The following is a 21,962-nucleotide window of genomic DNA, read 5'->3' as shown; positions in this document are numbered from 1 at the left end:
GATTGGTGTTAAACAATGAAGAACTGAATAGTTCAGCACCATATAAGAGTTACCTACTTCATGTGCAATCTTTTTTTAATTTGATTAAAACAAAACTATATTTTTTGTACCTAAACATGCAAATAAACAGACCATAATGCATTATCTGTAAAACCCACTCCTCACACAGGTTTTTCTTTACAAATTTTGACTCGACTCCGATCCCCGACCCGAATTGAGTCGGATCAAGATCATTTTAACTCGATTTAGGTATATAAAGAATTGAGGTGAGCTTCAACCCACATGTTAATGTAGTAGCCTACGAACAAACCCTCTTCTCAAAGTTTTTATTAACTTCCCATAGGAAGTTATTGTAATGGGTCCGATTTGTCAAATTGAAAATTTTGACATTTCTCGACGTTTCAAGGTCAATAGAGTCGAAATAAAAGATTTTTAGAAAGATGTCTGTGCGTGCGTGTGTACGTACGTTTGTACGTCCGTACGTCCGTACGTTCGCGACGTGTTTTTCGTCGTCCATAGCTCAAGAACCAGAAGAGATATCGACTTCAAATAAATTTTGTTATACAGATAATAAGGCAGAAAGATGCAGAAAGGGCTCTCAAGAAAATTGCGTGGGTGGTTTTTTTACTATAGCAGTTTGAAAAAAAGGTGAAAATTTTGGTTGACCCTAAATATCTTACGAACCAAAAACGCTAGAGACTTGAATTAAATTTTATATAATATATTGTAACATGATACCAAACAGGTATATTTTTTGAAAAAAATCAATATAACGGTTTTTTTAAAAATCAATAAAACTGAAAAAAAAAATTTGTCACCTCCAAAATTTTACGACTGAAATATAATTTCATCTCTAAACCAATTTTGTGCAACGAAGAATAATGTTTTTGACATCTGATAAAATTTTGAGAAAAATCTAATCAACAGTTTTTTTATAAAAAATAAAAATTTAAAAAAAAACATTACTCAAAGTTGGTAAAAATTGAATATCGATTCAAATATCTTTTCAAAAACTTGAAATTTAGTCTTCAAACTTATTTTATCTTATAAGAAATATTGTTTTCAACATTTTGAAGAATGTTGAGAAAAATCGAATTGACAGTTTTTTTAGAAAAAATAAAAACCTAAAAAAAAATTTATAAAAGTTGGTAAAAATTGATTTTCGACTCAATTATCTTTTCAAAACTTTGAGATATTGGCTTTAATTTACTTTTATCTTTCAAAACATCTTGTTGTCAACATTCAGTTAAAGTTTGAAAAAAATCGAATTGACAGTTTTTTTTACAAAAAATAAAAACCTAAACAAAATTTATAAAAGTTGGTAAAAATTGATTTTCGACTCAAATATCTTTTCAAAACTTTGAGATATTGGCTTTAATTTACTTTTATCTTTCGAAACATCTTGTTGTCAACGTTCAGTTAAAGTTTGAAAAAAATCGAATTGACAGTTTTTTTACAAAAAATAAAAACCTAAAAAAAAATTTATAAAAGTTGGTAAAAATTGATTTTCGACTCAAATATCTTTTCAAAACTTTGAGATATTGGCTTTAATTTACTTTTATCTTTCAAAACATCTTGTTGTCAACATTCAGTTAAAGTTTGAAAAAAATCGAATTGACAGTTTTTTTTACAAAAAATAAAAACCTAAAAAAAAAAAATTTATAAAAGTTGGTAAAAATTGATTTTCGACTCAAATATCTTTTCAAAACTTTGAGATATTGGCTTTAATTTACTTTTATCTTTCAAAACATCTTGTTGTCAACATTCAGTTAAAGTTTGAAAAAAATCGAATTGACAGTTTTTTTACAAAAAATAAAAACCTAAAAAAAAATGTATAAAGTTGGTAAAAATTGATTTTCGACTCAAATATCTTTTAAAAAATTTTAAATATTGGCTTCAAAGTAATTTTATCTCATAAGAAATATTGTTTTCAACATTTGGTAAAATTTTTAAAAAATCGAATTGACAGTTTTTTTTACAAAAAATAAAACTCTAAAAAAAAACAATACTAAAACTTGGTAAAAATTTACTTTCGACTCAAATAGCTTTTTAAAACTTAAAAATATTGGCTTCAAACTTATTTTATTTCAGAGAAAATATTGTTTTCAATATTCAGTAATTTTTATATAAAAATCCAACAGTCCGTTTTTTTCTTAAAAAATAAAATCTACAAAAAATAGTGCGCAAATTTGGTAAAAATACATATAGACAAACTTTTAAGCAAGACAAATCGACAGACGGGATGGGAAGTTATCAGTGTGGGTCGCATCCCAGCCTCTTTTTTTATGTCAAATTGTTTGGTTAAAACTTTGAAATCTCAATTACCAGATATTTTCTTACCATTTCTTCTTGACAATTGTCTATTTCATTAGTTTTAATTAGTTTTTGTATTCTGACAGGTCTTCTTTCAGCTGTACCAATTTTTAAATACAAAAATATGGCTACTGCCTATGCGTTTTCTTGGGAATTTTCTACTATACTATTTATAGAATGCCAAAAAGCACGGGTAATGTCAGTTTCTTATTATCGTTCTTTGTATCTTTGTATATACAGGGTGGGGCGTAGTTACTTCCTTATCTGAAACTCTCGCAAGCGGCTATTAATAGTATAGCGTTGCTCTAAGGCACGTTATCTAAGGTTTTCGTTATGACTAGTTCAGTATCAACAATGAAGTGGACAAAGCAAGAGCGTGCGTTCCCCTTGAAAGTCTACTTTTTTTCAGCCGTTCGATCATCGCAATTCAGCGTGCTTTCAGAAACCATTTCAATATCGCACCTGCAGGTCGTATGCCTGATCGGAAATTCTGCAGTGTGCAGAAGAAATATAATGGACCTTCCAGAACCGTCAGGACGCCAGAAAACATCGAGCTATGCACAAACATTCGGCTGCTTTAGAGATTTCTAGTTGCACAGTGAGACGAATTCTATATGAGTGATGCAACAACTTAATCCACGCGACTATGTTGCGCGAAAAAATGCCTTCCTCGAAAACCTGCCTCAGGATGCCTTTGTTTTCTTTAGTGACGAGGCACATTTTCATATTTAAGGAGTTGTGAACAAACAAACATAAGCTATTGGAGCCCCACTAACCCGAGAGAACTTCATAAGCAGCCTTAGCATAAAGAACGTGTGACTGTTTGGTGTGCAATATCCAGAATCGGCATTATTAACCCATGGTGCTTTAAAGAGAATGAAACAGCAGTTATGGTCAAATCTTAACGTTGAAAAAATTAATGTAGGTGAAGTGTAATTTCAACAGGATGGCGCCACAGCTCACACGCTAGAAAGGTCCCCGAACGGCTCAACTCACTAAGAGACGATGTTCAGATCTTCAGCACGATCGCCAGATTTAGCCCCATGTCATTTGTTCCTGTGGTACTACCTTAAGTCGTTGGTATACACTGATCGTCCAAAAACCCTTTGTCATCTTAAAAATAATATTCGTGTAAACAATTTCAAATTCCGACTATCCCAGTGAATTGATGAGAACGGTGGCCACCTTCGAGATGCCGCTTTTAAAACCAAATAAAATAAAACTTTAAATGTTTCTTTATACACAGACAAAAAAATTAAATTAATATTGACAATACTTTTTGTGTTATGATATTCTAAAATAAGGAAGTAACCGCGTCCAACCCTGTATAAACAAAGTTTCATATACAAAATGTTTATATACAAAGGCCACACAATTGAGCGGTTCCTATATCAGGAAGGGTTCGAGTATGAGGAAAACAAAAATGTGGCGAAACTCCTAAAAGTATAGTACAAAATCCTATTCAAAAAGAAATATACCGAAATAGTTGGCAAGTTCTATCAATACATATTTAGTTTATTACAAAATAAAAAGACTCAAAGTTCTTAATTGTTATGACATCTGTTTTTTTTTAACTGACAATAACTTAGTAATACTAGGAAAATTTCAACTGCCGAAAAAGAAAAACAATATTGACCATAGCCACTTCACAAAATATATAAATTATTTAAGTTCAATAAAAAATGTTTGGCTAAAATCTATTTTCACAGTCATTGTCATCCTATATAATACATCTTTGACAGAAGTTACATCTCAATTCAATTTATTTCAAATGAGAAAAGTAAAAACATAAAATTTTACCTCACGCTAAAAACGAACCACAGCGATAGACTTTAAATAAATACAAAACTCTCCTTATTGACCTTTCGAATTGCCACTAAATAATTTCTGAACTAATTTAAAAACTCTTCACTCTCTCACTCAGTATCCTTTCTCCCACAGTCTCTATCTCTTAAAATCGAATCCTAGAAAACCAATTTGGTGGCTTTTGCCCTATTTCGTTATCTTTTGTGGTTTTCTTTTAAATGAAATCACAATAAACCAGCCCGTGATGATGATGGTTTTCAAAAGAATAAAAAAAAACCATCCATACCCAGACATTATGTCTTCACATTTTCTATATATAAACCAAAAAGCTTGACCGTGTCCATGATGCCTATTGTCCTGTCTATCTCCGTATTCGTTTGTCTATCCACTGTCCGTGTCCGGACTGTGGAGTTCATGTGAATGTGTTTTGGTTCGATGGAATATTATGCCTTATTCATCCAAGTTTCATGGAAATACGTACATACATATATAGAAAAGCTGGAGAAGCAATACTCTCGTATATGATTTTTCAATATAATTTTCTTCGAGATTTAGAAAGGATTTTTGGCTATGAATAATTTCGACGTGTTTCCTTTAGTTTTGGCTCTTCAATTTTCAAGCCAATTTATGCTTATGTATATTTAAGCCTCTTACAATATGATTCTTTTACTATATACATATACATATGTACGTATATTTTTTTTAAAAATATTGAGTACACAATCTCTGGCTATATGAATCCCTTTGTGATGGGATGGTTGTGGGTTGGAAAGCATATTGTTTGGTTTTCTTCCATCAATGTTTAAATGATTTTTAAATTAAGGATAATAATGTTACACCGCATTGATATCTTTTGCATTTGATATTTTATATTCTATTCCATTTATTATTTTTATAAAATTACGTATAAATGGATAATGAATCAATAAACTATGAAATTTATTTAGTTCAGAAGGATCAAGGAATATTTCTTTCATTGCATATTGTAAATTTTCACAAGCAATTTTTCCTTCAGAAAATTTGAGAGGATTCTATTTAGTTGAAAAAATACCAAACTTGAAGTTTAACAATCTTGTTTAAAAGTAGTAACAAGGTGTGTGCGTTTGCATTTCTTTTACATAACATTGCATATTCCTGTCAATAAGAATCAATGCAACTTCTTTGTTTTGGATCCCTAGTTTTTCACTTGAAACTGCTAGAAAAACAATAAGACCTGTATAGGCTCAGAGAATTTTTTCAAGATTGTTTTCCGAGATGAAATCTAGCGTCATATCAAATCATTACAATTGAGAATATTCACTAAATGATTTTTTTTATTTGCTCGAAAAAATCATTAGAAATTCTCGGTCAGAAAACAATTGCATAAAATCTTCTCAAAAGTACACATTTCATTTTTACTCAAATTTAAAATACAAATTTGAGTTCTGAAATTCACTTTTATAAAAATCGATCTCATTTCTTTGAACTTAATACGAAGTTAATCTCTGGGTTGAACTTTTTGATATTTTTAAGAGATTTATGTATGTATGCATGTATATATATTCGACTAGATTATGTAAGTTGGTGTGAATAAAATTCGTCAAAATGAAATTGTTTAAAAACAGTAGGAGTAGTACTTGAATAAAATAAACCTTAACTTTTGTATACAATGTTCCGTGAGAACTTGGAGATTTTATTGTGAACATTGATTCTGCAATACGCCAAATTACTTCTTTATAACATTTTGAGTAAAACAAAGTCCTTTCAAAAACAATGACGACACATTCCTAAACTATACTTCGACGACACAAGATACTTTTACACGAAAAAACCCGATGTTTTATACTTATTTTATTAAAGTCATTAAAACAAATAATAACTTAAAAAGTTATTACAATTAACAGAGTTATTTATTGACTGATTTGCCGGCTGGTTTTCGTCACGTATGTTAAACGATTGCGTTTGTTTACACCGGTGGAATGAACTTCAACATATTTTTGGAACTTCTTTTGAAAAGATGCCCCATAGGACAGACAATATTATCAGTCAAATAAAAAGTCCTAGTCTCTAAGTACGAAACACCACGTCATCCTCGGTTCCAACGCTCGTCCACAATGACACTCCTTATGTTAGCTCGATTGATAAGATCAATTTGCTGTTAATTCGACGCTACTTGAGAGTGTCATGAGTCCTCCTGTTCTTGAGAGCGTCAACGATTTTATGGGACAAATCTGCTTTCGAACTTGTACAGTTGCAAGAGTACTGAAAGAGCTTGACATATACAAAACCGTTATCTCCGATAGTATTCCTCCTATCGCTCTGAAGAGGTGTTCTTTAACGCTTACAAAACCACTGCGAAAGCTTTTCCATCTTTCCTACTCTACAAAAACCCTACTCTGAAATGCGTTTCGAAAGAAAATATTTTCGAAAACGAATATTTTGTACTCTCTATTTCTAATGCGGATAAGAAATCTAGTACTTACGGAATGACAAACCCGTATTCGGATTTTTCGTACCTGTCAATGTGTTTTCGAATGTCATTAGCGTTCGAAAACGAAAATTTGGTTCCTACACCAAGCCAGATAACGAATTGCAATTCAAAGGTAGTTTTTAAAGGACATAAAAGGAAAATTGTGTTAAGTTGTGTGAAATAGATAAAATATAAGTAAGCAAATAATAATCAGTTTATTCAAAATTTAAGCAAATAAATTCCATTACAGAGAATCATTAGCGAAAAATGTGCATACCAAACAAAAGCAATTTGAAATTATGATGGAATTCCAAAAAACGAAATGACAATGAAAAAAATTAGCTTAAACTTTCTAAGCTTGAATTAAAAAGAGAGATGTGGCAATTGCAAAGCAGTGAAATGTAAAAAAAAGGATAATAATGAGTGAATTTTTGACAGACTGTATTTATGCTTTGACAAATCTCATAAAAATACTTGTTTTATTCGAATCGAGCATTTTACAGAGTACGAATTCATAAAAGAATCGAATATCAGATTCGAATCGGATTGGCGTTCGAAACGCATTACAGAGTAGGACCCCTGGTATCTTTCCAAGCGGATGGAAAACATCATTTGTACAGCCTGTCCCGAAAAAAGGCGAATCCTCCTCCCCCTCTAACTATTGTCGAATAGCACTCACGCCCCTTCTTTCCAAGGTCATGAAAACGCTGATTAATAACCAGCTTAAGAACGGAAGCTTCTTAATGACCGGCAGTATGGCTTTCGTAGCAACAGGTACACTGGTGATCTCATGGTTTATCTTAGCGAAAAGTAAACAAATCTGTACATCGTTTCGGAGAAAGTAAGATTATTGCACTTGATATTTCAAAGGCATTTGAGAGAGTTTAGCACCAAGCGCTCTTACCGAAAATTCGTGCTTTTGGTATTGATGAATCTCTTCTTCATTGGATTAGAAATTACCTTTCTAACCGTTTAATACAAGTTGTTTGAAATTCATACAATAAATGCTGGTGTTCCCCAAGGCTCCGTTTTGTCTCCGACTCTCTTCCTTATCTTCATAAACGATCTTTTGTCTGTCACTTCTAATCCTTTAAACTGTTTCGCTGACGACAGTACTCGCAGCTTTTCATATTCGTTTCGAGATTCACATCCTTGTCCTTCGGATGTGTAACTTCAACGGCAGTGTAGGACATTTTATGTGATACGTTAAAATATCTCTGATAAACATAACAGAGAAGCAAGTTCGCCGACTTTCCAGAGTTTAAATATCAAATAATAAGCACCTTGTTTTGTAGGTTGGCATTCCAATTCGCCAACGTAGTTTAAAGATTAAATATCGAGTAAATTTTCTTTGCTGATTAAATTCTGATCTCGACAGCATTGTCCAATGAGGAATTATAAACCGTGTAGAAGTGAATGCTTCAAAAACTCAATGCTGTCTCCTGTCGTTAAAGCGTAACCCACCCCCGATGCCGCTATTCATGATTGGCACTTGCATGCAGGAAACTAATCAACTTTTCAGTACTCGGCATGTGTATCACAGATCACCTCTTATGGAATGATCACATTTTCGATATTGCCAAAAATGCTGCTAGATGCTTAGGATTTCTCCAACGGTGCAAGAAATTTATTACCCCTTCTGATGTGGCTGTAATTTGCGAAGCCTTCATTTTTCCAAAACTCGAATGAAACTCCCATATTTGGGCAGGTGCCCCTAAAAAAAATGTAAGTATTTTGAACAGGATCCAAAAAAGAGCTTTGAAAATGATAGGCGATAGAACTATAAACGAACAAATTACGTCACTTGAACACCGCCGCAATGTTTTATGCCTTTCGTTGTTTTACCGATATTTTTATAAACACTGTTCTGTCGAGATCGCCAAACAATTCAGCCGTTATACTCGTACTTCTAGGAATGCTCATCAGTTTACCCTTGGGCTTAGTTTCGGACGTACTGACAAGTATAGGAATTTTTTTTTAAACCTCACATCGAGAATGTGGAATGGTTTACCCAACTCTGTTTTTCCTTATCATTTTTACATTCAAAACTTTAAGACCAATGTGCATCGGAATCTCCTCTTTCATCCTTCCCTATTTTCTTAAGGCTCGCACTGTGTTTAAACTTTAAACATGTTAAGGGTTTTAATAACCCCTTAAGTGCTCATCAACTATTACTTTAACATACTTTAAGTTACATAAAATTCCGTGTACGGTGCTCGATTTACGAAAATTGTATATGAACATTATGTATGTATGCATTACCGTACATTTATCAAATTTTTCTTGAAATTTCATAAATTATTGTTTTAGTCTAGACTGTACACAAAAGAAATCTTATTGTTTTGACATGATTGATAAAATGCCAACGTTTTTAATTTAATTAGATCGTGAAGCTAAAGAAGGCAGTTGTGTTTTTTGTAGTTTTATTTGATCTTAAAAATATAAAAAAAATAGATACTAGTGATTTTTTCTTAAGTCTATTCAAATTTATTTCAATTGCAATGGGAACAAGATAATTGGGAAAAAGTGTAATTTTTTGCAAAATAGTACATTGTGTGCATTCCATTGGCATTAATGATTGAAGTGTGCTTTAGATCATTGTTTTATTGGAAGACAAAAGAATTCCTAAGATCCAGCATGACCGTCAATAAAAGTTAGATTGTCCACGCCATTTGCCGCCTTACATCGCTCCACCATGTATGACAGTAGACACAACATTTTTAATGTGCATTGGTTATATTTCGACTCATCAATAAAAACAACCGATTCTCAAAACTCTCTTGAAATATTTTAATGCGTTCAGCAAATTCTAAACGGTTTTTTCTATTTACTTCCGTAATATTTTGGTTCTGTTTACGAAAATGTTTACCGATAGTGTTTGCCACTTCTTTGGACAAGTTTAAAGCACTTTTTTGGAGTTTATTCGCACTTTGTATTTTTGATTGATGATTACACTTCGAACATTGGATAAACTTATGTTAGGCTATTTACCAATTTCATTTTGAATAAACCATTTTGGCGTATATAAATCATAACACTCGCCTGAGATCTCAATATTGATTTTGGAAGCACCTAAGGTTTTAGCCGGTTGGCTTCCAAATGCAATCGTGTCAACTCCTGGATACTGCATGTTATTGAAACTCAACTTTTGTCTAAGACTCTCTATGGCCAGAGTTAGATCGCTTCCTGTAAGTGCCTGGAATTCCTGTCCTTCGACCTTGATCGGAGTAGTTATATCTGGAACTAACAACCTGTTGACTTTAGCACTTGTTATTGGGTTATTCTCTGAACAATTTTTGGCAATGTGTCCAAACTTGTTGCATTTGAAACAACGACAGCCTTTCTCCCTGTTGTTTAGTACTATGAGAAAGAGCCCCACAAAAATAACATCGAGACTGCTGAGTTGTTTCTTCTTTTCTGATAATACTCTTGTAAACAGATTTATTCGCCATTGCGTTTTTGGATCGGATTTCATTCGCTCGTACGGCTTAAGCTCTGACTAAAGCTCCTCTAAGGTCTTCGCGTGATAAAGGATACCTTTACTTAAAACGTCGTCTGTTATGCCAGTTATGATATACTCTAATAGATGAGCTTCGTCAATAGTTCCTCTAGAATCTATCTTTTTCATTTTATAAAAGTATTTTAGAAATGATTCACTGTCGGATTTGTTGTCTTCTCGAGTAATTAATGGACATTTTCATGCTCCTGTTTGCCGAGCTCTTTTACCGAAAATTCCTTCAAAATTTCAACTGCTAATCGTCTTCTCTGACTCCAAAGCAAGTTTGGCCGCACCGAATAACAATCGCCTGCAGTACAAGAATTTTTGGACGTCTCGCTATGCGCACACCAAAGACACACTCTCAAAGTCAGAGATCAATGATTCGATGCTTTTTCCATTTTCACCACTATATTTTTCTAGAACCTCTTCAACGTCTTTAAATTGAAAGTAATTATGGACCACAGGTTTTGTCTCAGTCATCTTTTCATGTTTAGAAGGAAATTCCTTGACGTTTTCTTGAAAAAAAAAAAATACTTCACTATCTTCGCTTTCGTCTTGTCCTTTGCTTGTGGTTGAGTTTGTTTCGCCTTCAAACTCCACCTCGCTTTGCTCTTCGCTCGTTTCTTCGTCTTGTCGAGTTCCAAAAGATTTCGAACACGCGCTACTAATTCCGTTTGTCTCAAAATTGCTGGTAATTCTTTTCCCGTAAGACTTTTTAAATCACGTCCGATCGGCATGAAGATAAAAGAAAAAATATGGCTTATCGTTTACAGGCGTTGTGCAGGCTGATTATATAAAAATAATATGTAGGTGAGGGAACTTCTTACATCATGTAGAATATTATTCAATAGGTATAATTCAATTTTAATGAAAAAAAGTAAATGAATAACAATTATTAATTAAAAGAAAAGAAATAAGTTAGTGCACAGTGCCGGTCGTTGCTTAACTCAACTGTGTTTCTCCCTCGTGTCTACTTTGGCTGCCTCAGTGGTAGTTTGTACTTTTGTGCCAGGGTTGCCACACATATACATAACACTTATAGATCAAACTACAGTCTGTATCGGTATAATTTGTCAAACAAGGGTTTTAAGGACAGAGGTCATAAAAAACAAGAATATTGAAACCTTGTTTAAAAATTTACCACATGCTTTTAAATAAGATTTGATTCAAAATTCGTATACTGAAGTAAATCCACCGGAAAATAAAATACACTAAACTTATCTTTGAGTTTATGTTTCATGTTGAAATTTAAAAAAAACAAAAATAAAACAAACAAGACTTAAATAAATATCACAATATATAAATAGTTTTAAGATTTAATTAGATATTGACGCCTACTGTTTTTTTTTTTTTAATTTAATGTTTAATATGAATGAATTAATCTATTCCTTAAAAAAATATGTATAATGTTACTTAAATTAATACAATAATTATTTTGTCTCTAAGGTTAATCAAATAATTTTTGGTTTTTTATAGTATGTAAGTTTTAAAAAATGTGTTTCTTTCTTTTTTTTGTTGGTTTGTTTGTTTTGGAATTAGGAATGTCTTTAATTTTAAAAAACTAGAACTATAAACATAACTAACTGACTAATCGCTCATTATCTCCAAATATCTTATCGTAGTTCTCTATGAGTACTTTTGCTATTGTATTCATGCGGGCAATGTCGAACTCTATCTGATTGATAGCCAAAATGCAGGGACCCCAAACTATGGCCAAATTTGACGCAGGCATACGATTCTCACTGCTGTAGTGGGCAACCCTGAAATTTAATTTAAAATTTTGTTGACAATGTTTGCTGTTGTTTTGATGTTTTACTTACGTTGTTAAATGTTTTATTAAGAATTTCAAAGTTTCTCGATTTGGTTTTTGCATTGTTTGTAGAGATTTTTTGATATCCTCAATTGCTGATGGCTCCATTAGGTTTTTAGTTGGTGGAAAAGATTTATAAGTATCATGCGGTATAAGTGGAGAGCCCAATTCTCTAAAGAACAATTTTAAAAGACTAGTCAACGTATGAATATCGTCGGTAACTAATAGTTTCGGATCGTATATATAACTTTCGGTAAGTTTTTGTTTAAGTTCATCTATAGCCAATTTATTGCCAGAGGCTCTATATAAACCATCCATTTGGATGCAGTCTTTTTGTTCGATATATTCGATGCAATCAACAACAAAACGTGGTACATCGGGATATGAGGTTTCATTCATTTCTAAAAGCTCTAATGGTGCTTTGAATATGGGGTACTTTGGTTGTATTCCATCTTCTAGGTATAGACTAGTTGCTTCATTGCCTTTAAGCATTTTACGACTTTTTTTGCCAGCTTTCGGTGATCTATAGAAGTGTGGTATAAAAAAAATTATTTAAATTTATTAGACTATAAAACATGTTAATTTAACTTACATTTTTAATAAAGCGCTTCGTTGAACTGAAAGAGAAAAAAATAAAGAAAAAGAGATTGTAATTTTAAATCAATACAAAAATAATGGATTTATGAAAACGTTCATTAAGTAGTTTTTTTTGTCACACTATGATTTTTAGGTTAGGTTAGGTTAAAGTGGCTGCAGATTCAAAATCTAAACACTCAGGCCAAAAGAAAAGGCCCATTGTGATACCACATGAATCTAGACCTAGAGAATTGCTGCATACTATGATTGTTAAGATCAGTTTATTCTATTATTGGAACTCGTGTAATCCGATACCATATTTAAAGGTTGCAAGTTTAGAGTTACATCAATGTTGTTTCACAAAGTTTTAAAATAATAAAAATTTAAGGGCTTTCAAATTTTGACAGCTCAAAAGCTATTGATTTTGGTTGGAATTTACAAAATTCAAAGCGTAGTTAGTTAAATAAAATGCCCTTGAAAACGTCTTAAATCTGACAGTTCATCGTAAACAGTATGAATTTAGCAAACACTAAAAAATTTTTGATTGCTTTTACGTCTTCGATCAACTTTCTGTATTAATAATAGCCATATTATTATAAAAAAATGCTGACAAATTTAGCTTGCAACCCTTTTTCGTTGATTAATGTTTATACATGAGTTCCGATACGTTCAAATGTAAAGTGATTGTTTCAGTGAGGCGTGGTACATGCATTCGTGACAGCAAGTTTTACCTCCTAACCGTTTGGTCAAGAAATATTGTCCATACCACACCAAAAATAAATACTAAGACGCAAATAATTGAAAACGCCCTCAAGTGATTGCCCATCTCATGACGTACGATATCGATTAGGTCTTCGTGAACTGAATGTTAAACTAGTTCGCTAGTCAGTATTGAAGAAAAGTGCAGGCACCTTTAATTTATATGCGAGATCGCACTGATGAGTCACGAGTCGAGATTGTTATCTCTGTTAGATTTTAGTAATGGCTCATACACGTGCCACGAAGTCTTACGACCAAGTTCAAAAGAAATAATATTTTACCCTACTAAAAAGAAAACACTAATCATTTTTAGTAAAAAAAATGCCTAATTTTGCCAATTTTTTAACTATTTCTATTTATGATTTGAAACTCGACTTAGGCTCCATTAAATTTCGATATAAGGTTCGATAACTTACATTTATTTTTCATTCTTTCAGCAATTGACTTTTTGTCCTCTTGAACTGGTATATCAAGTAAATTTCCACTTGATATGCTTTTGAATTTTTGAAGAACCCCAACTTGGGGTAGAGTGCTATCCATTTCTTTGATTGTTTGAGCTTTTAATATTTGACTTTCGGAAACGATCTACAAAAAAGAAAACAAAAGGAAAATAAATATTAATATAAGCTTAAGAATGAATTTAATAAAAGTTTAGTAATAGAAAAAATAAACTAAAGTAACAGCCTAAAGTTTATAAAGGCTAACAAAATTTGTATGAAAATCAATTTTTAGTGTTTTGATATCAACTAGAAAAACTTCACCAAAATAAAGTATTCAAATTTTGTAACACAAAAAAAAGTTGTATTCATACATAGCACATATGTACGTACATGCACCTGAACATTTTAACATACAAAAATACGCACTAAAATTCATCGAAAATAACTGTTTTGGGTAGTTAACAATATAGGACCAAATATGTAACGTTGTCAATCTAATTTCTCAGAAAAAGAAACAGCTGCTTAGATTTGATTTCAGTAAATCGATGAAATAACCTAGGGCACTAGAATCAAATTCAGAGTACAGGACTTAACCTTCTAAGAGGTGGTTTTTTCTTAGACGTGTGATTTTTCAGAAGAAAAGCACTCATATAATCTGATGTTAAATTTAAAAGTTTTGCATTACGTTCTATAAATGAATTTGAGCAAGTGTCTGCATCGAATTAATTCCAGTGTAGAGGTAAAATGTTGGATCACTTTTTGTCCATGTGGCCACTTTGGGCCGTATGTCAGCAATAACTCGTCAATTCGGTATTTATGTCATCTCCTTTATTCCAAGACACCACCAAACGTACGTAGAGCTCAATCAGCGAAAGGAAGACACATTTAAAAAAATTGAAATCGTATAAAGTTTATTTCAAAGATTTTCAATTTTCAGGACAAAATTGACACTGCTGTTTTCGGCTGGAAATCTTAAAACAAAGTTATTATCATCTCTTTTAGAGCTCGTATAAAATTACTCATAAGCGCTTCAACAACTTTGAAAAATATTATATCCAAAGTGAGTGCTTTCTTGCGAAAGATTACGCTTTTTGAGGAGATGTCTTGGTCATGCTTGCAGTATATAATCTTGCTATCGATCAATACGCACTAATTAGAGGAAAATTCTGAAAATGTTCATATTTTATGATGAGGCACATTCATTAGCATGAGGCTTCATTAGCAAACAAATAAATTGCAGAATCTAGGGCTCGGAAGCTAGAAACTTATTTTTTAGAAGCTTATGCATCTAGGGTGACACTTTGCTGCGGACCGTTGAGTAGTGGCATTCTTGGGCCTTTTTTCTTCAAACATAAGGCTGTGAAAAAAGTTTCGGCCAACGGTGGATTTTACAGAGCCATGTTAACCGAATTTTGTTTTTTTCTTAATATTATTGCGGAAACCCGTGAAGGAAGGAAGTTATGCAAAAAATCAACAAACGATTAAACAATTAAGGACTATATCATCCCAGAACTTTTTCAGCTACATTCTTCGAAAATTGGAGTGGCAGAATGTTCTACTAAACGTACTTGAGTTTCATAATTTACATGATATTTGATCGTACTAATTATACTAATACATGAAAAAAAAATGTTGTTTATTTTATTACATTTAAAAAAAAGAAAGCTCTATTTAATCCATTGTTTGTATTAACCTCCCAAAGCAAGTTGTTGTAACCGGTCCTATTTATCGAATTGAAAATTTTGACCTTAAAATCCCTAGAACTTAAATAAACGGTTATTAGAAAGATGTTTCTGCGTGCGCTTGTGTACATGTGGTCGGGAGCATTATTTCGTCGGATAATAAAGCAAAAAGGTGCAGAAAGTACTTTCACAAAACACTAAAGGGTGGTTTTTTACTATAGCAATTTAAAAAAAGTGAAAAATTTGGTTGACTTATATTATCTCTCGAGCTAATAACGCAAGATGCCTTAATTTTTTTTCAATACTATAAACTGTCCCGTGATACAAAATAGATGAAAATTCAAAAAGTGGAATACGTTCCAGAAGCTTTTATTCGCCCAGATATAGACTTCAGATACAATTTTTTATTGTATAACGTAACGTGGCACCAAACTATTTTGAAAAAAGAGGCTGGGATGCGACCCACACTGATAACTTCCCATCCCGTCTTTCGATTTGTCTTGCTTAAATGTTTGTAGATTTTCGTTGGGTAAAAAAGTTTTCAGTTGAATTATTCTTCAAAATTTTAAAATTGCAAACAATATATTTCATATAAATAAATAGTTTAGTTGGAAAATCTAGTTTTGTTAATACGTTTTTAGTCGAAAACATATTTTTATCAATTTAAGTAGCATTTGGTAAATTTTTACAAATTGTATGAATGAAATAAATTTAAGAGACATGAAGAACCGAACATAAATTTTTACCAAATTTGCGTACTTTTTCTTGTAGATTTTATTTTTTTATGAAAAAGCCTACTGTTGGATTTTTATAAAAAAGAAACTACTGAATATCGAAAACAATATTTTCTATGAAATAAAAAAAGTTTGAAGACAATATTTTTAATTTTTGAAAAGTACATTTTTAACCTAGTTTAAGTAATCCATTTGATTTTTCTCAAATTTTTTCCGAATGTTGTAAACAATATTTTGTATAAGATAAAATTATTTGGAAGCCTCAAATTTTTTAAAAGATATTTGAGTCGAAAATCAAGTTTTACCAACTTTAAGTGATTTTTTTTAGGTTTTTTTTAATTCAAGTCTCTAGCGTTTTCGGTTCGTAAGATATTAAGGGTTAACTAAAATGTTCACCTTTTTTTAAAACTGCTATGGTACAAAAACCACCCACGCAATTTTCTTGAGAGCCCTTTTTGCATCTTTCTGCCTTTTTATCTGTATAACAAAATTTATTTGAAGTGGATATCTCTTCTGGTTCTTGAGCTATCGACGACGAAAAAACGTCGCGAACGTACGGACGTACGAACGTACGCACTGACATCTTTCAAAAAAATCTTTTATTTCGACTCTAGGGACTTTGAAACGTAGAGTAATGTCAAAATTTTCAATTTGACAAATCAGGCCCATTACAATTAGTTTCTATTTAAAGTTAAAAATTAAATAAACGGTTTTTATGGTTTTTATATAAAAAAAAATAAAATTTTGAGAAAAGTCGAAGAAGAAAAGCAATCATTAAAATGTATAAAACTTAACTTTCGACTCGAATATCTTGGCAAAAATTTAGGAAATTGGCTTCAAACTAATTTCTTCTTATTTGTAAAACATTCGGTAAAATGTCAGTTTTTAAAAATTGAAAAAAATATTTTATTAAAATTTGTTGTTCAATTCTTGATATCAAGTGAATAATGAAGAATAAATTAAAAAAAAATGTTGATAAAAAAGTTGGTGTACTACTAAAAGTCTTGTTAACAAATACAATTTTCGAAACCACACATGTAAAATATTGTTGCTAACTTTTATTTATTTTTTTTAGAAAAAAACCAACTGAAACAACAAAAAATTTATAGAAAGATATTGACTCCAAAACTTTGTTTATCTCACACAAAACGTTTTTGTTAATATTTTGTTAAACTTTTGGAAAAATCGACAATCAGGGAAGGATGGGAAGTTATCAGTGTGGGTCGCCTATTTTTATGTTTTGTTTCCAAATTTGTTTGAAAAAGCACATGTTTTTTATTTTGTACATGCATTTTATGTCTTTATTTTGTATTATTGTTTATAATGAACACAATTAAAACCAGAAAAATAATACCTACACACGTGTTACTAATTTAAGAAAAAAAAGTAGATACGTTTTCAATTACACAAATATTACATTTTCTTGTATTTTCTACACATGGTCATCAGAGTATAATGAATATCAGTGTTTATTTAGAGCTCACAATAATCAATTAAAAATAATAAAAATATTGACAATTTTTAGACCTTCAAAATGTGTGCGTGTGTATAAAAAGCAACAAATTCACATACGACCAGATACATATATAAAGTACCTATAAACAATGAAATAAGTAAGGTATGATGTGTACCTTGCTATAACGAGTATAAGAGTAAATCTGTGTTTTTCCAAGCACAGTACACAATAAAATATAAAGCTGATGAAAAGTCTATATGAAGGTATATTCTATACAAGTGTATATAAGAGTAGTCAGGTTTATATATTATCTACGTTAGAATAAATTGACCTTCGATGCGCATTAAATTCAAAAGGTTATCAACCAAGCAAACCAAGTAGACATATAAACAGTAACAAAATAAAAAGCCAATCAAACAACAACAAATTATTTTATAAAGAGAAACTTTGTTTTTATCATCGAACAAAATTCATCATACTCATACAAAAAAATAACAAAATAAAAGATGAAAGAATTCAAGATGAATCACACTATAAAATGTATATACGAATTCTATATGCCATCCATAATAATGAATTTATCTCTTAATGGACACGGATATATCTATAATATACAAAACATCCATAAAAATACACAATAATAGACTTTCCAATCCAAATCCATTTCCATTGTTTCTATTGTTTCTATTTGTTTTCCTATGTCGGCGCGGCGCGGGGCGCTCTGTGAGATTTGTATTTTTATTTTTCTATTCGTCTATTTTCTCTAAATAGTTCGGTTTTTCCGAAACGAAAAAAAAAAACAATAACAATAACAAAAGATTGTTATAATATTTTCACTGAAGTGGATTATTTTTTTACGGAGATGTGTTGGAGATAAAGGCAGAGAGATAGAGGCAGTTAAGTTATGAAACATTTTTCACTTACCATGTCTTCTTCATCCTCGAGATAATTTACATCCAACAGCAAATATTTCCACGCTTGAACTGAATCGGCTAGTATTTGGCTGGCACTTTCACTTGACTTTTTTGAAAACTTATTTCCATCGCAGGGTGATCGCTTCACGGCGGCGGCGTCGCGATCGTAATAATAATCCGCACTTGTCGTTGGCGTAGAAGTAGAACCATTCGTATCAATACCGCCACAATTTACACCACCTCGCCTTGTCTTCTTAATGAACGAAGGCGATGACGATGACGACAACGACAACGACGACGACGACGTAGAGGAGGCAGGCATTAGCAATGGAACTGATGGCGGCATCTGGTGCGCAAAATAGCTAGAACAGCGATTCCGATCGTACTCGTATAGAACGGCACGTAGTTTGGGATTTTTGGGGCTATAGAATATGCATATGTTCCTAAACAAGTGATGTGTGAAGTTTCCACCGACAGCGCTGGACGTCGACGAAGCCGAAGCCAAAGTCATCGTACTAACACTGCTAGCATATCCAGTTATGGTACTTCCACTGACGGACGATTGTATTGTATTCACACTGATGGTGTCCGCCTCCTTGTCACCGCCACCGCCACCACCGGCCGCAGCACTAGCCCTCGCGACCAACTTGGTAGTGAATGTAAATTCGTCATCGGGCTCCCATTCATCGAGATCTTCAACATCATCGGCTCGATCAGTCTCGCTCAGAGAAGTATATGAGTCACATCTTCTGGGCAAGTTGCGATGGTGATCGTCAAAGTACACATCTGTGATGTCGGTCTGTTGGACCTCACCCAAAGTCTTGAACTTCCATATTGGTTGGTAGATGGGTTCTTCCTTTTCCTCATTGTCGGCCTTTGTGTTGGACGTTCCATTGGGCACTGTCATTTTTGCGTTGGAATTCGAATTCAGAGAATCTTTCCTAAGCGGTGGCGGAAGTGGTGGTGGCAGTGGTGCTTTCCGTTTAATAATGTAATTATTTTCGATTGCTGATGGAATTGCGCGTTCCGGTTGACTGGTTTCTAATGACCTTGCCACACTAGCACTACTCACACACCGATCACTTGACACAACTCTCATTCGAACTGGAGTATTTTGCTTCTGTTTTCTACTCAAAAACACTTGAAACCGACGGAATATCTTTTTCAATGTGGGAGAATATGGAAGTTGTTTTGAAAGATACGCTGAATTACTAACGCCACTTAGGAACCATTTAAGGGGAATTTCATAAGTTATAACCAGTTTGTTTAGACTTTTCGAAAGCACCAATTCACAGATGATTTGTTCGAGATTAATTTGCTGTGTTCGTGATTGCGACGAAACTGTTACTGAAACTGAACATAATATTTTTGAATCACTACTTGTTTCTGAATGGGGTGCGACATTTGAGAAAATTTCATTAACCACTTGATTATTTTCACAATTTTTTAATTCGTTTGTTTTTTGTGGGACGCACGATGACGATGACAAAGATGATGAGGATGACGAAGATGAGGGGGAATTATTATTTGATTCACGAAGAAGAATTGAATCGAAAACCTGCAGAATATCACTAACAAAATCCGAATCTTTCTCGTAGATACAGCACCTTTTATTCAACTGATGCTCCGGCTCACGTCGACCACCATTCAGACCTGCAGCCAGAGCTATGGCTTGAGCCTGCGCAGAAGGCTGCAATAAGCAATAATAATTATTATTACTTTCAGCGGCAACGTTCCGCTGCTGCTGATGGTGATCTCCCACCATCCGAACTAGATTGTCATCATTAACGTTAGCGTTCACGTTGAAGTTGAAGTTGACGTCTACTGGATGAAAATTATTTTGTACTCGTTGTTGTTGTAGCTCAGGCAGTTTTAATTGTTTGTTTTCAATATCGTCGAGTTTCAGGTGAATACCGTGACGCTTTGTTTTCAACTGCTGCTGGTAAGCAACACTATTGTGTGGCCCTGGTTTCTCCATGAGATTCCGTTTAAACTCATTAACCATTTGTTGTGTGAATTCTGCGTCTACCTGACGACTTAATGATTCGCTTTTTGTTTGCATCTGATGATCGTATCCGTATGCTAAGTACTTGTGTTTGGGATAAAATACAAACGATGAAGCAGCACAAAATTCTGCGAAATTCCCAGGAATACTTTTTGGATTACTAAGAATCGTGTCGGGCGCCCCAAAACTATAATAATCGTGGGTTTCACACCGCAATGACGTCATCCATTCACTAACACTACTTCGTATATGCAAATACGACGACGACGATAATGAATAGTTATTGTTATCAATATCAAATGAATCGTGACTATTTAGGGAGGTGCTACAATATACACTACTATTGTCGGCTATTTCAATTCCTATTCCTATTCCACCGCTAGCACTGATTAGATAATCGTCCGATTGTGATTTCTGTTTTATGCATTTAAATCGTGCTTGATGCAAATGATCATCCTCGCTTATGCGCAATTTGCCATAGATATGATGATCGCTAGTACTAGCTTTGAGTTGTTGTTTTTGTTGCTTTTGTTGTTGTTTAAGCTCACAAATGCGATTTAGATCGAACGTTTCATTTGTACAAAAAACATTTTCAAATCCGTCGACATTGTGAACGATTTGTAATTTCCGATTGCGAATAGGGGATTTTACATTGCCTAATGATGATGATGACGATGGAGTTTGACGCTGCGGCGACGACAACGACGACGATAACGGCGTAGATGCATTAAACGACTTAACTCGCTTCAAAGACCCGAGAAGACTGTGAATCAAACGCTTTTTTAACTTTTTCTTCTTCGAGCAACTTGAATTGACGTTGACGTTGGTGTTTGTGTTATCGTATTTATGTGTATTAATGTGTTTGTTTTTGTTGTTTTCCAAACTCAAACATGCCAAACACTCGTCACCGCTAAACAATTGAGAGCACTTATCGCATATATTTTCATAAATGTTATCTTGGGGACACCCATTTAAAACATACTGACAGAAATTGCACAAGTCTCCGCGAGCTCCGAATACCCCATAGCCGCATCCGGAGCAAAGATTTTCGTAGGCCGGAATCGAGTCGGCTCCACCGGAGGAGGAAGTATTGAAGAATTTCGAGAGAATTAACGTCTTACTCGAATCGATTTGAATATTTGAATATTGATGATTGTTGAAAGGGCCGGTTTTCGCACTTCCGATAAAATTGCCAGTAACGCTAGTGGTTGGGCTTGAACGAACACTCGCAGCTTTGACACTACCAACGCTGTTAATGGTCGATGTTGACGTATCGCCCGTTCTTCCTCTGAAATCGAAATGAACATTTTCAGAGTTTGTACTTCCCTTTGGCATGTTTATGGAAATTTTGTTTTAATTTGTTTTTAATCTCTTAATTGTATTGGTGTGGCGGTTGATAGTGCTCGTATGTATCTAGATACATTTTATATAACTTAAACGAATCGTCTTAAATTCCGGAATGAGTCATTTTTGTAAATCGTGTTTGAGATACTATCATAACATAACAAATAAAACAACT

General features: G+C 33.0%; 1 protein-coding gene across 1 annotated transcript; it reads right to left on the bottom strand.

The window, feature by feature from the left end:
* Positions 1 to 11,224: 11,224 nt before the first annotated feature.
* Positions 11,225 to 21,962, bottom strand: LOC129944066 (uncharacterized). The gene is made up of 5 exons (XM_056053225.1): positions 18,449 to 21,962; positions 13,629 to 13,797; positions 12,470 to 12,494; positions 11,888 to 12,400; positions 11,225 to 11,827 (listed from the first exon to the last, which is right to left on the bottom strand). The coding sequence occupies exons 1-5, from the start codon at positions 21,776 to 21,778 to the stop codon at positions 11,647 to 11,649; spliced, it is 4,218 nt and encodes a 1,405-aa protein (XP_055909200.1). The 5' UTR covers positions 21,779 to 21,962; the 3' UTR covers positions 11,225 to 11,646.

The sequence above is a fragment of the Eupeodes corollae genome, chromosome 2 (assembly GCF_945859685.1).
Source record: "Eupeodes corollae chromosome 2, idEupCoro1.1, whole genome shotgun sequence".
Taxonomy (NCBI): domain Eukaryota; kingdom Metazoa; phylum Arthropoda; class Insecta; order Diptera; family Syrphidae; genus Eupeodes; species Eupeodes corollae.
This window is presented reverse-complemented; position numbering and strand designations above follow the sequence as displayed.

Coding starts and splice junctions, on each gene's coding strand:
- LOC129944066 (XM_056053225.1), bottom strand. CDS start 21,778: ATGCCAAAGGGAAGTACAAACTCTGAAAATGTTCATTTCGATTTCAGA. Junction 13,798..18,448: donor TCGAGGATGAAGAAGACATG/GTAAGTGAAAAA, acceptor TCTTTTTTGTAG/ATCGTTTCCGAAAGTCAAAT. Junction 11,828..11,887: donor TTAATAAAACATTTAACAAC/GTAAGTAAAACA, acceptor ATTAAATTTCAG/GGTTGCCCACTACAGCAGTG.